Genomic DNA, 13,742 nt, shown 5'->3' on the forward strand with positions numbered 1-13,742 from the left:
CAGTAAAGTCTATGGGATAAGCAATGTTTTGTCCCAGTTAATAATAAATAATGTGAGGGCCGATTCTTAGTAGCGAAAACGCTATCAAATCTGAAAGTTTTGCTAATCGAATAGAAGATATTGAAGAGGACAAGTGTGTGCTAATACTTATATACACTTTCTATTTTCTAGCCCTCATAGTCTGATAACCTACGATATTGAATTACGATCCGATATGATCTTTGAGACATGAGGCGCAAGATCATTGGCTCAACGTATTTTACGAGGCGCGGGAGTCTAACACTGCTGTCTGAGACTCCGGGTTGCTTATGAGAATTTTTCGACAGAGTAATGCAATGTTTTTTTTTCATTGACGCTTTGGAAACACATTGAATTATGGAATTTCTACACATAACAAACACTGCGATCCAAGATTTGAGCCTCAATATTTCCTTCATATTATATGCCTATTTGATCAAAGCAATTAAACTAGCAAACAGATCTGATAGTACAGCAATTACTCTAAACTTAAAAGTAAAACACATTTTGAACCGCGTTGTTTTTTTAAATAATAAAAAGTTTATATTTTGTTAGAAAGTAACAAAGGTTCTACAAATACATCACAATGGCTAATTGTTAATCGTAAATAAGATAAAACTTATGATTAATTGCTTTAATATTCATTTGAATGACAATTTATAGCGAATAAAATACATAATCTCAAGGAGAACGTTAGAATCGAAGCAGGAAAATACAATATAGTCTCAAATATTAAGACTTCATAAACGTTTTAGAAAAACGACATCTTTAAATAAGATGTAACAAGTTCGCACGATGTCATTATATACTTTTTGTTTTAATGTTTAGATAAGAGATAATGGAACTTCGTCCGCTGAGTTAAAGTTTAAATTATATTAAGTATAAATATTATTTTTTATTGTAAGATTTGAATGGTTATGCCTATTAATGCAAAATTGTTGTCATATACATACTTGTAGATGCTAGTTTTTTATGTTATTATTTACAATCGCAGCTACTGGAACGTTGTCTGGAAGAGCTCACTTCTTAGCTATATGATCGTCTTTATATATCGTACATTTTCTCTTGAGCTATGTCCTTTTTTATTAAATTAGCGGACGGCAATTTAGTAATTTAGCCACCTGGCAAATGGCCACTAACACCCCTAAACATTGGCACCGTAAGATTTTTTTACTATTCTCTACATGGCCAATGCACCACCAACTTAGGGAGCGAAGAATTTATGCGCCTGTATTTACACTGGTTCACTCAACCTTCAAATCGGCGCTACACATTACAAGATATTGCTGTTTGATGGTAGAATATATGATGGGTGTTACCTATTCAGACAGGCTTACACAAAGCTCTATCCCTAGTAAAGTTATAGAAGAGCTAGAAGTGAATACTACAATGAACATCTCAAGGGATAGCTTTGGTATTTTCATATTGTTACATGGCAAATATGTCCTTATACAGCTCTACTCTCTACTCTAAAAAGGTTTTAGTCTTATATTGGCACAATGCTCCAATCCTATAATTTCCTCGTGATGTTTTTCTTCATTTTTATTCGATTTATTAGTGTCAATTGTGTCACAGCGGTGCTATGAATGAGCTATGAATGTATAATATTAATTGAGTTACGCCTACGACCCCAAGGTGTAAGATAATTAGAGTTATTTTCATATTTACTTGTCAAAATTCGCACATATTCAATTAATGCAATTCGCTATCACATCATAACTATTTTTTTTTGTGTCTTTTGTGAGACATTTTATATTTAATTTGGATTTGTATAAGATATATTTGCAAAGATCTACAATTCACCTATTTTTAAGACTTGATTCTATTGGGCTGACGTATAAGGATAAATAAACCAATTACATATGATTCCTATTAATTGATTTGATATTGAGCAGAAAAAATAAATACTGTTCCCAACTAATTATAACAACTCTTAATATATGTATATTAGTATATATTTACAATTTCTATAAATCAGTTATTTTTATTAATCAGAAATCACTATGATATTGCTTTACTTGGCTTTAATATAGGCAAACGAGCAAATGTACCAGTTGATCGTAAATCATTACATTCATTAAATTACACAGTCAACGGTAGTATGATAAATAACAGCTCTACAATATTTTTAATAATATAAAGAAAATGAATCCAACTACGTACTAAAACAATTTTTAGTGTCATCAGCAACAATATTGAAGTGCGACTCTGTAAAAAATGACTTCGTATCCTGTAAAATATTGACAACCGAATTACGGTGATACGCAATTTTGATACGTGTATCCTATAAATTTTATAATTACTATAGTCAAGGTTGCATATCACATTCTGACATTTCACACTCGTATTCTGTGGTGAGTTTCGAGTTTCTGCTCACAGAATAACTGTACTGTGAAAATGTCTAGCTAAAAAATCATTCTGAATTTATCTTTAAATTATCAAAACGGTACAGACAAATCGATCAAAATAATTGTTAGTTTTCCAGTTTTGTCTATTAGAGCAACTAAATCTTATATAACAATAATAATATTATATTAAATTTTATTTATTTAATTAATAATAATAATAATGTTTGTTTATATAGTAATAGTGGTGGTCCACGAGTGTTTGCGCAAGACAAACTGCTTAACATTTTTTCGGAGTGGCCAACATTACTGTTCCTCGGACTGTTGTTATGAATTCCTTGAAAGAAAAACGCCATAAATTTTACTGACCCAAACTAGGCATGCGAACCTAGGACCTCAAGCACACACTACATGAATTATAACTATACGGTTTTAAGCTCACGATCTGATCTTGTTAGGTACAACTACAACATAGCAAATGCATTTATGAAATGTGTCTATAATTCTATAATAATTGTGTTTTAATTATAAATAAATAATGTTCGCTAGCGTGTGGCGTTATTAATAATCCAGCTCAATTAAACCTTCATCCGTCAAGTCAACATATCGGCCGCCGATCAGGAAATCAATGAAAGATGCAGCACGCGCAGCTATTGTTCTACCAAACACCATTTATCTCATCACTTATAATCACAAGGTTATTCTCACTGAGATCACGAAAATTGTTGCAAAAAAATAAATATGCCAAATAACATCAAAACAAAATTATAACCACAATCGACATCCGACAAAACTTGGTATTGAATGAGACAAATGATACTTGAATGCCGTGATGTAAGACTAGTGACACTACAATTTATGCCGTTTGCAGGAATCGAACGAATTGCAGCGAAGCATTGAGTGGTAATGAGGTAAACATCCATTATGGGCTAATTTGCCTAGGCAGCAGTTACGGCGGCATTATAGAATAATAGAAGCAAATGTATTTTGAACAATGCTTAAATACACAAAGTAAAATAAAAAAATCTGAAAGCGTTCTGTCTGTCTGTAAAAGTCATCTATCAATATGACTTTGAGGAGACTTTAAATTAAAACTTTTAAACAATATATTGTGTTAATTTATGATTATCAATTGCGTGTCAAATTTTGAACCTCATTATGCCAGAATTAACAAGGTATTGTATTATATTTTATTCAAATAAATAAGTTTTATATATAGTTTTTTTATATGTATATGAACGTTGTATTTATCATGTTCATTATATATGAACGTTGCAATTTAGATTCCAGATACCTTATGCAAAATTGATAATATATTTTTAGAATAATAGCGTCACACAAGATAGGAGCTATTTTAAAATGTAGTTTTGACGTCTGTCCGTGTCAAAGGCTTAATTCTGGATACTGCACGACACTAGACTTAACCTTACAAAATATTTGGGTAGTTCAAAATTTTGTCGGTATAAGATTCAACCATCATTCTAGTAGTTTTAACTACTCTCACAATAAACACAATCATGGATTTAGAACGTCCTCCTCCTCTCCCTGAAACAGTCACAAGCAGTTTCATCCATTTTACCAGATTTTTACAAAAAAATCCAGAAATTAATACGTAATACGGTAACATAACTTTTGTGTAGCCATGAGTCACGTATGGCGGAACTGAGCGTTTAATTGGTTTTAATTAGATAGTTTAGCTCCACACTGCGATTACGGCATGTGACGATGAAATTGAACTGTATTCTAGATTTGATTTTCTACAGTTCTATACGATTATAACAAAATTCAAACAATATAATACACATATATAATTTATAATAACTATTCTTAATATAAGATTATTATCGAAATAAATTTGTCCAAGATTCAAATAAAAATTTTGAACTTAGGGGTATTATTTTATATATAAAAATTACTGGTGTATGACCTAAATGTATGTATGAATGTACATAAAAGTTTCTGAATGTGCCTTCAATCTAAATTAGGTGCTACGCTAAATATACCGATTAATTAAATTTTTGCGAGCTTACTAGTAGTAATTTTATTCAAATTCAAATTTAATAAATTAATTATTATGTTATAGGTTTTCTATAGGTTATCGTCTTAAGTCGTTGATCTAGTTCATAAGGGTTTATGATATTAAAAAAATTGATCAGAGTATAAATAATGTTGCTAGTATCAGTAAGTCGTTTTGAGATCGATTGAATTCATCACCTTAATATTTTTGACATTACCAGCAGTTCCTCGGACAAAAAGTGTCGGTTGTAGGTTGGAATGCTACTGGATTGCACTGGATTGATTTACTTAAAAATATTCGATCATTGTGCTTTTAAAAGACTAGATTAGGATCTATTACACCCCCAACGTTGCATGGCCGAACATTTAAAATATAATTAGTAATGTTTTCGTTACATTATTTTATGATCATAATTAAAAAATTCGAAACTTTTGATTTTGATTGTCTATATTTTAAATAACACAAAACAGTAACTTGCAAGTTTAGTACAGAGTATCATAAATCAGAGATAAAAGAAGGGAATCATCAATTAAAACATGTTCGTGACGTTAAATATAGATACAGTAGAAAATTTTAACAAAATATTTCGATTACATATTTTGTGATAATCTGTGCTTTGTGTGAAACAAGAAAATCATACACAAGTTATATAATAAATTTAAACCCTATCCACTAATAAGCATAATTATGGTGACCCTATCAAGTATGATTTAATAACATTGCCAGTACTTCGAACGTAACTCACTCAACTTTACATTCTCTAAAACTCTACTAGTATTCACTAAATAACATTCGTATCATCCCACCAGTTTTTTACCGCGTATGAACATTTTTTTTTATACTATATCAAGACGATGACGTTATGCTATTGTTTTTGCTGATTATTGTTGAAATTATTTATGACAAGTCGTGGTAATATATAATTTCAAGTAAGTTTAAATATAGTATATTTATTGTCCAACTACTAAGGATTCTAATAAGATACTTTGGAAGTAAGATATGATATCTCGTTAAAATATTTTTATGAGGTGTTTACAGGCAAATGTACTTGAGTAAAAAATATAACTTTAAACCTATTATAAATGATAATAACCAATTATTAATCATACATATTTACAAGCTTAATTAAATATATTAGCATTTGTAGATTTTGACTTAGATAATTGTGAGTAATGCGAGTGTCGGAAAAAATCTATATACTTTAACCCGATTTATAACAGAACAATGTAATTTTTTTTACTGTAATTTGAGGCTCTTATCATAAACTTTTGATATAATACAAACCAATACAGTAAACTCTAGTTTTAGTATGAAATAGGAGGTTGCTATTAAGAAGGTTTTAACTTGATAACTATTTGACAGATTCTTATATAAAAATTAATAAAAAATAGTTGAATTGTAATTATTAATTTACTCTTAACATGAAGGCTGACATGCCCAGACAACAAGATGGTAAGTGATAACTAATTAACTATCAAATACTAACTGTTGTGACACCGGCGTAGGTAGGTACTACACATGGCTGGCATGCAGTTATAACGTGAATACAACACGTCATCATTACCAAATGTATCAACAATAATTTCGTTCAAGCATTGTTATTTTCGTGTTTCACGATAAAAACACTACGTGTTTTGTGTGTCGGAAGGAATTTTAAAACAAGTTGTCTCGTTATTCCGTTTTAAAGAAGTAAAATGGAGAAGCACTCGTAATTTTTGTTCTCTATTAGATCATTTAAATTTACTTAAGGAAGGAAGACGAGCCTTCTGCCATTGCCGCTACCACTACAAACAGTAAAAATAAATATTTATATCGTTAAAGTGTCGTCAACCACAGCACCACGTCAAACAGACCGGAGATGTTATGAATTATATTATAGTATATGAATAGGCGGACCTTCAAATGGACCACCCCGTGGTAAGTGGTAACCAATGCTCATAAAAGTTGGCGCTGTTCCACAATCACATCATTGTGCCACCAACCTTGAGATCTAAAATGGTATATCCCTTGTGACTGTAGTTACACTGTACACACACACACAATAGTAAGTATTTCTGTTTCGCAGCAGAATAGCATGTGAGTGAGTGGTACCTACTCAGACTTGCACAAAGCCGTAACACCAAGAATGAAGTTATGTATCTGTAACTACATTAGCAGAATCCACCTTTTAATCGAAATGTACTACTTATTGATGATTAGCCATAGATATTTGGTGATCCTACTAGTGGTAGTAAACAAAGTATTCGCCGCAAATGCGCTGTGTAATTGTTAAGGAATCATATTTAAAAAGTATGTTTGTATTCATTTTAAGTTATTATATGTATGTACGTAAATAATAATACCACCTTCCAGATTTCAAATATAAAAATGCCCAGTTATACGTTAAAAATCTCTAGTAAGCAATAAGTACGACTTTGATACTGCATTAATTCTTAGTAAATTGTGTGTCTATGTTGTTGTTATTAAAGGAACATAGCATTTTAGCTTCCAAGGTGGCTAGCGCATTGGCGATGTAATGAAAGGGTAATATTCTTTACAGTCTTAATGTTCTTGGGCGGTGGTGACCACTTACCATTGGGTGGTACTATATTTATAAAAACTCAACTATTTTAAATTAGTAACAAAATTAAAGTAAGAGTCAGTAAATTTAATATATATATCCAGACTCGGAAACTATTCCATTTGTTGATTAATTCTCATTTGACAGAGTTTAATTCGACAGGTTTTCACAAGATTTTTCTTCTCTTCTGAGGCACAATGTAATTATGAACACAAGTTAAGCACATGAACAGTTTATGGTGTAAGAAACAGATACTAATCGTGGACAATGAGCGATTATATTATACTATCACAGCGTAAAGAAAATCTACCACCGGGCCAACGGACGCGTCTAGACAGGTCCATCCCAATCGTGGAACCGCCCAAGCCGCCATACATTCGCTTGGGAAATGTCGTTTAGGGGAGGCAAATCTAAATTTACGAGACGACCACATATTGTTGTTTAGTTGTGATTAAACTGTGTTTTTGTATTTTCATTTATAATAAACATTTACATAATGTTCCTCGTACTGGTACCGTACATAGATGTACTATCAATAAATAAATATGGGACCGACTAAGTATAACAAAATAATAAATAAATGTGGCAACCCCGCGAACGCGAATCAACGAAAAGCGAAATTTCATTGTGATACTATCAAGATTAATTCAAATTGGATATTGAATACACGTTACGTACACGTAGATCAAATGAGACACGTACACACGCACGTAAATACGTGCGCTTGTGCTCGTGTGCGCATGTGTGCGTGTGTAATTAATCGACCACTTAGCTGTTATGATTTCTTGTAATATGTTTTATATTAATTAAATATATACTAATAAATTTTGTTTTATTGTAAATATTCTAGAAAAATAATTCCAATTATCTTTTACATAAAATAAATATTTATGCTCTTTTGGTATTTTTCTATCACTAAGATAGGTCTTAATTAATACAGTATTTTAATTTAAAATGAAATGTTTTATAACCATGGCGATGTAATATGTATATAATATGATTGTAATATTTTATATCGAAGTAATTACGTCTCTCCTACTATCAGGGGAGTATGTCAAGGTCAATCAAAGTGGTTCCCGACACGTGGTTATTTTTAGAGTTGAAGCCATGGCGTCAATAAGAATGGCGCTACCTCGTATTGGTCCTGGTACTTCTCTGATTATCAGAGTGGAACGTGCGAACGACTCTCTCGGTGACAGTCTCCCCTCGGTGATTAAGCTGCGAGAACTTAATCTCCTTCAAGTGATGAGTTTCTTTATACGCCAGTCATGTTTCAGATCACAATGTCGTATTTACAAATATAATCTATTTTGTGATAGATTACCTAACTACCCGCGTCTCGAATTTTCTACATCCTTTTAAAATCCATACCACGACACGTGCACGATATACACACCATTTTATAATTTACATTATGACTAATGTATACATTATTAGAAAACTAGTTCCGTTGGTCCGAATCAAACTCACCTTTAGGGGGTCCAAAAAGCACGACATCCATGGCTTTTAAAGCAAGTTTCTGTTTGTGAATTGGATCCTTAATTCCCAGAACATTGCTTAAGTACTGCATGTTATTCACCGCCAATCTAAAACAACAGTTTTATAAATGTAGTGATAAGTAATAGTGTATATGTCTCATCGCTATGAAATTGTTTATAACATCATAGAGGACGATTAAGGGCTGATTCCACCAGACCAGTATATACGTAATATACTGGTCTGTTTTTTTAGGTCGTAGAGTTATTTAATGTTAAATTTAATTATCATCGGTTTAGTAGTTTAGTCGTGATGAGGTAAAATCAAACGGACAGGCTTTTAATATTTTTAGTATTCTTTTTTTCATACAAGATATTATATTTCATATAAGACATTTTAACTTTGCCGTTTCATCAATTCAAATAATTTGTAATATATGGTAAAGGAGGCATATTATTCGATACAAGATTATATAGATGATAAAAAAGCGTGGAGTTAATGCTTGTTGATTTCCAGGCAGGATATATTACACACATATGTATACAATTGTATTTAACTAACATGACTGTGTTTTAGATGTTGAAAAAAAAAAAACTATTGAGTTTCTTGCCGGTTCTTCTCGGTAGAATCTACATTCCGAACCGGTGGTAACTTTACTTAATATAGTTTGTTAAATGACGATTCAAAGTGCTTGTATTATATAAAAGCTTACTTGAATAAAGTATATTTTGATATTGATATACAAATTGAATTATAATTAATCATAATCAACGAAAAATAGCAATGAGTATCATGACGGTTCTATTTAAAGGAATCTACATTCCAAGCCGATGATAGCTTAGTTTAATTTATATTGTAAAACGATTCAAAAGTTCGTTTAGAAACTATTTGATTACGAAAATTTACGCGGACTCGTTGGTGTGACACTTTGAGATTTAAACCTGAATTTAATGCTAAAGAACCTTAAAAAATTCATCACATTTACATTTTTCTTCATTCCTTAATTACACAAATAAAATTAAAAAAAAAAATGTCTACCCTTTTATATTTCTATTTTTATTCAAATGTAGCTGTTAATTCCTATATATTATTCCGTTAATAGTGTCAGCTTTACCTTGGCAGAGTGGCTCCCGTGACGCGGTGTTGTAGAAACAATGTCTTGTACTGTGGCAGATCAACTGACTCGGAGAGCCATTCCACCGTCTGTTCCACCGTCCAATTGTGCACCTTAAAATAAAAACAAAACATAAAAATATGTATTCTAAAAAAATACCTAAATAAACTAACCTACTGGATGGAATTCAAATCTATAATATGCCAAATCAATAGTAAAAAAAGTTAGAAAGAGAAAAGTCATTGCTCGCTTGCATTGCTTCGGTAAGTACTTGTACTATAACAACAACAGAAGTAAATTTGACAATTATGACATTGGTTTGTCGATATATAATGGTGGAAACTACTGAGTTTCTTGCCGGTTCCTCTCGGTAGAATCTACTTTCCAAGTGCGTTGTAATCCAACCCTGTAACATGACGATTCGAATGCTTTTAAGAGTCTACTTGAATAAGGAATATTCTGATTTTGATTTATCATATCATAGTCTAGATGTTGAATATTCATAATGGATTCGCTTATAAACGGTGTTTTGAATGCCAGCGATCTTTGGAAGTAAAAATAAAGATTAATTAATCAGGATATCTTTGTAGTGAATAATATTATTATAGCAGATCTATTAGCAAATTGCACGTAACGTCTAACTCTATAGTTTGCTTATTAATTGGATCTATATCAAAGTACATATTATATTGATAGTAGAGCTTTTTACTAATTTCGCTGACTATTGGTCTAAAGGATAACATGCTGCAGATGCTTGAGATTTCTTGGTATTCGGTCTTTAGTATAAATATTATTAGGTTTTACTTTCAAAAATTTCTTAACAGCGGCCTAGAGTAACAGGAATGTTAGAACTGTGTCCGGTAAGTACGTAAAGCTGTTGTTCCTAAACTCTACCGTCGTGTCAGATTGCTCTCATTAGACACTAATTAGGAAAGACAATGGGAATAAAATTGATATTACTATTAAATAATCGTTAATATATTGTTAGTAATTGTTGAAATATTTATATCGAAAATTATAAGTTTTATAGCACATTTCCTGTGACACTGGCGACTTAGTGTATATGTCGGATTTTCAATTATAATTTTCTAAAAGCTACTTTAATTCCGCGACAACTTAGCTCATGTCACTATAGTTCGACTTTTAACTCATGTCACGATAGTCTTCCCTTTGGTAATGTTCGTATCATGATAGCCACGAACACGAATTTAATACTTGTTGTTTTTTTTATTATTATTTACCGATCACAGATCGTTTTTCCGTGGGTCGCATACGAAACTTCTCGTTTATTCAACAGATTTTTACAAATTTCGAAACCTATGACATGTATTTTTTACTGACGTCTGTTTGGGCGTTTTACTTTTTTTTTTTTTTATACAGCCGTAGCGCCACTCACTTCGTGGCCAGTAACTTTTTTCCGCTCTTTAAAATTATTTTTTTGTTAAATTATAACAATTTCATAATTTGCAATCAAGAACCCTCTATATTTTTCTGTACATAGGGCTGGAGCTCTTCAAATATAGACTATATCCGATTTTTCATGTCCAGATATCGTCCCATAATCACTGGGACAAAAATCGGCTTACGCTATTCATATATAAGATACGGAGCTTGTGGATAACTTAAAGTTAATAAATAATTCACGTCACAATTAGACCGAACTTATAGCCACAGACAAAACAAATGTATCAGTAGTACCTCACCTCTGACCGCAACCATGCCTCCCAGAGCTCCTTAACCGAGATGTGCATATCATCGTTGTGATGGAAGGCGCGTTGCCGCTTTTCATAGCCGCTGTCATATTGCAACTCTTCGCGTAGGAACTGTAAAAAACAGGTGAACATTAAAATTAAGATAATATAACGAAAATTCATGAGTTTAACATTTATCCGGTTTTTTCCAAACATTTTGACGGTTTTTGACGTTCGAACTTCGGTAAAAATTAATGCAATAAAAAGTAAAATATTAAATAAACATCAAAATGTATATATTATATTGTAGTTCAACACTAAATGAATCGTGTTCCAAATACAAAAATACTGAGTCTTAATCGTATTTTCGATTAACGCTAATAAAATAATACCTTCGTTATTTATTGATTTTAAATAAATACGGCACAGAGCTAAAATATATCGTATTGCTATGAGATAGCATTCTATTCTAAATTTGAAATATTTAACCTTATTTTTTTTTTTATAATTTTAGAGATATTTGATGACTTACTGTTCTAAGGTAATAAACTAGCAAGTATGAGGCTGTCAAATAGAATATAATGTATAATACTCACATCATCACTTTCACTTAAGTCGACGTTGCCGTTCGCGTCATCATCCAGCTGTCTATGCAGCTGAGTGATGGCCTCCAGTCCGGCGTGGTCTTGGAGACACGACGGTTCATTGTTGCATGCTTCGACCAGTACTGGAATTAAACAGACAATAGATTACATAGAATAATACATAAAGTAATGCCGTCAATAAACTTATAAATTATATCTTATCTTTTTAACGGACTTCAAAAAAGAAGGTTCTCATTATCATTAGCAGCCTGTAAATTTTCCCACTGCTGGGCTAAAGGCCTCCTCTCCCTTTGAGGAGAAGGTTTGGAGCATATTCCACCACGCTGCTCCAATGCGGGTTGGCGGAATACACATGTGGCAGAATTTCGTTGAAATTAGACACATGCAGGTTTCCTCACGATGTTTTCCTTCACCGCCGAGCACGAGATGAATTATAAACACAAATTAAGCACATGAAAATTCAGTGATGCCTGCCTGGGTTTGAACCCGAAATCATCGGTTAAGATGCACGCGTTCTAACGCTCTAAGGTCGTTCGCGTTCTAAGGTTCTCTTCTATCTAAGATTGTATTTTGAATGACCTTTTTATAGGTTTGAATTATATATATAATTTATTTTCTTAGAGTATCTTTTGAAATTGTTGACTGTTGTTAGGCGAGGTGGCCCAGTAGTTAGAACACGTAAATCTTAACGGAAGATAGTTGGTCTTAACATGCAAGTAGGTATATTTCAATTTAGGAACTGGGAACTTGTGAAATCTTCAAAAGTGGTACGGAGTTCTTTTCATCATGGCTATACAATTAAACTGTGGCGTTTCAAAGCATTTCACACAATGTAATTAACAACTGTTTGTAAAGTTATAAAAAACCGGTCAAGTGCGAGTCGGATTCTCACGAAGCACGAAGGGCTCCGTACAAAAACGGCAAAAAAAATCATGTTCGCAACAGAATTACATCATCGGTGAAAATTTCATATGTCTAACTATCACGGTTCATAAGGTAAACTCAGACAAACGGACGGACAGCGGAGTCTTAGTAATAGGGTCCCGTTTTACCCATTGGGTATAGAATCCTAAAAGGCAGTTAGCATATTGGATCAAATGAATCCTAAATAAATTACTGACCACATGTTCTAAGTCACGATTTAGACTATTATAGTTTGCTATTTATATAATAACTCGCTACCAAACCCGGCTACGCACGGGTAGAATAATCGTCTACATAAATCTAAATATCCTAATATAAATCTCTATTGGTCGGCATAATTTTTCCGACACCAATCATCATCATATTTCAGCCAATTAACACAAAACCTTGATGAATTTCACACCATGTTCTTCATGAATCACTCACACACAAACACATACGTGAAAAAATCCGTTTGGTAATTTTTGAAATTATAGCATACAGACGGATTGGGGGGGCTTTTTCTAGTACTAGTGCATACTTTATTCCTACAATTTTTGTATTGAACACATACATACATGTATCAATGTGACGCCCATTTCAATTTGTCGACATTATATATAGTTATCGAATAGTATAAACTGTATATTGTATAGTATTATTAGGATCTTATAATTCACTGGAATAGTTGTACGATAAAAAAACGAAGCCTCGCCCTTGTCGTGGCTCCATGTGCAGTGAGGCTCTGAATGAATATTTTGTTCTATTATTAGCAATATGATAGAGATTTGGTAACCGAAACAATACTTACATTTAAATTTAAATATGCTTAATTATCATAGGAGTTTTGATTTGTTTCAAAAAAGTGTCGTCTTTTGACAAAAGAACAAAAAACTATTTTGAAAATTTTATACAATTGTGATTGAATTCTCTTTTGGGTATCTATATATAAGGGCAATAAAAACTTCAGTAACTATAGGTACGATTGACTTGATACTAAACAAAAGGGTAGC

General features: G+C 32.2%; 1 protein-coding gene across 3 annotated transcripts in view; it reads right to left on the reverse strand.

Moving 5' to 3' along the window:
- The window catches only part of LOC125072416 (stromal interaction molecule homolog), a 47,190-nt gene that overhangs the window by 11,812 nt on the left and 21,636 nt on the right, over nt 1–13,742 (reverse strand). For all 3 annotated transcript variants that reach the window (XM_047683044.1, XM_047683043.1, XM_047683045.1), the window contains exons 2-5: nt 11,818–11,948; nt 11,234–11,353; nt 9,531–9,643; nt 8,411–8,526 (exon numbers count right to left, since the gene is read on the reverse strand). In XM_047683044.1, coding sequence (XP_047539000.1) covers nt 8,411–8,526; nt 9,531–9,643; nt 11,234–11,353; nt 11,818–11,948 — 480 coding nt within the window. The remainder of the gene's footprint in view (nt 1–8,410; nt 8,527–9,530; nt 9,644–11,233; nt 11,354–11,817; nt 11,949–13,742) is intronic.

The sequence above is a fragment of the Vanessa atalanta genome, chromosome 21, assembly GCF_905147765.1.
Source record: "Vanessa atalanta chromosome 21, ilVanAtal1.2, whole genome shotgun sequence".
NCBI classification, from domain to species: Eukaryota; Metazoa; Arthropoda; class Insecta; order Lepidoptera; family Nymphalidae; genus Vanessa; species Vanessa atalanta.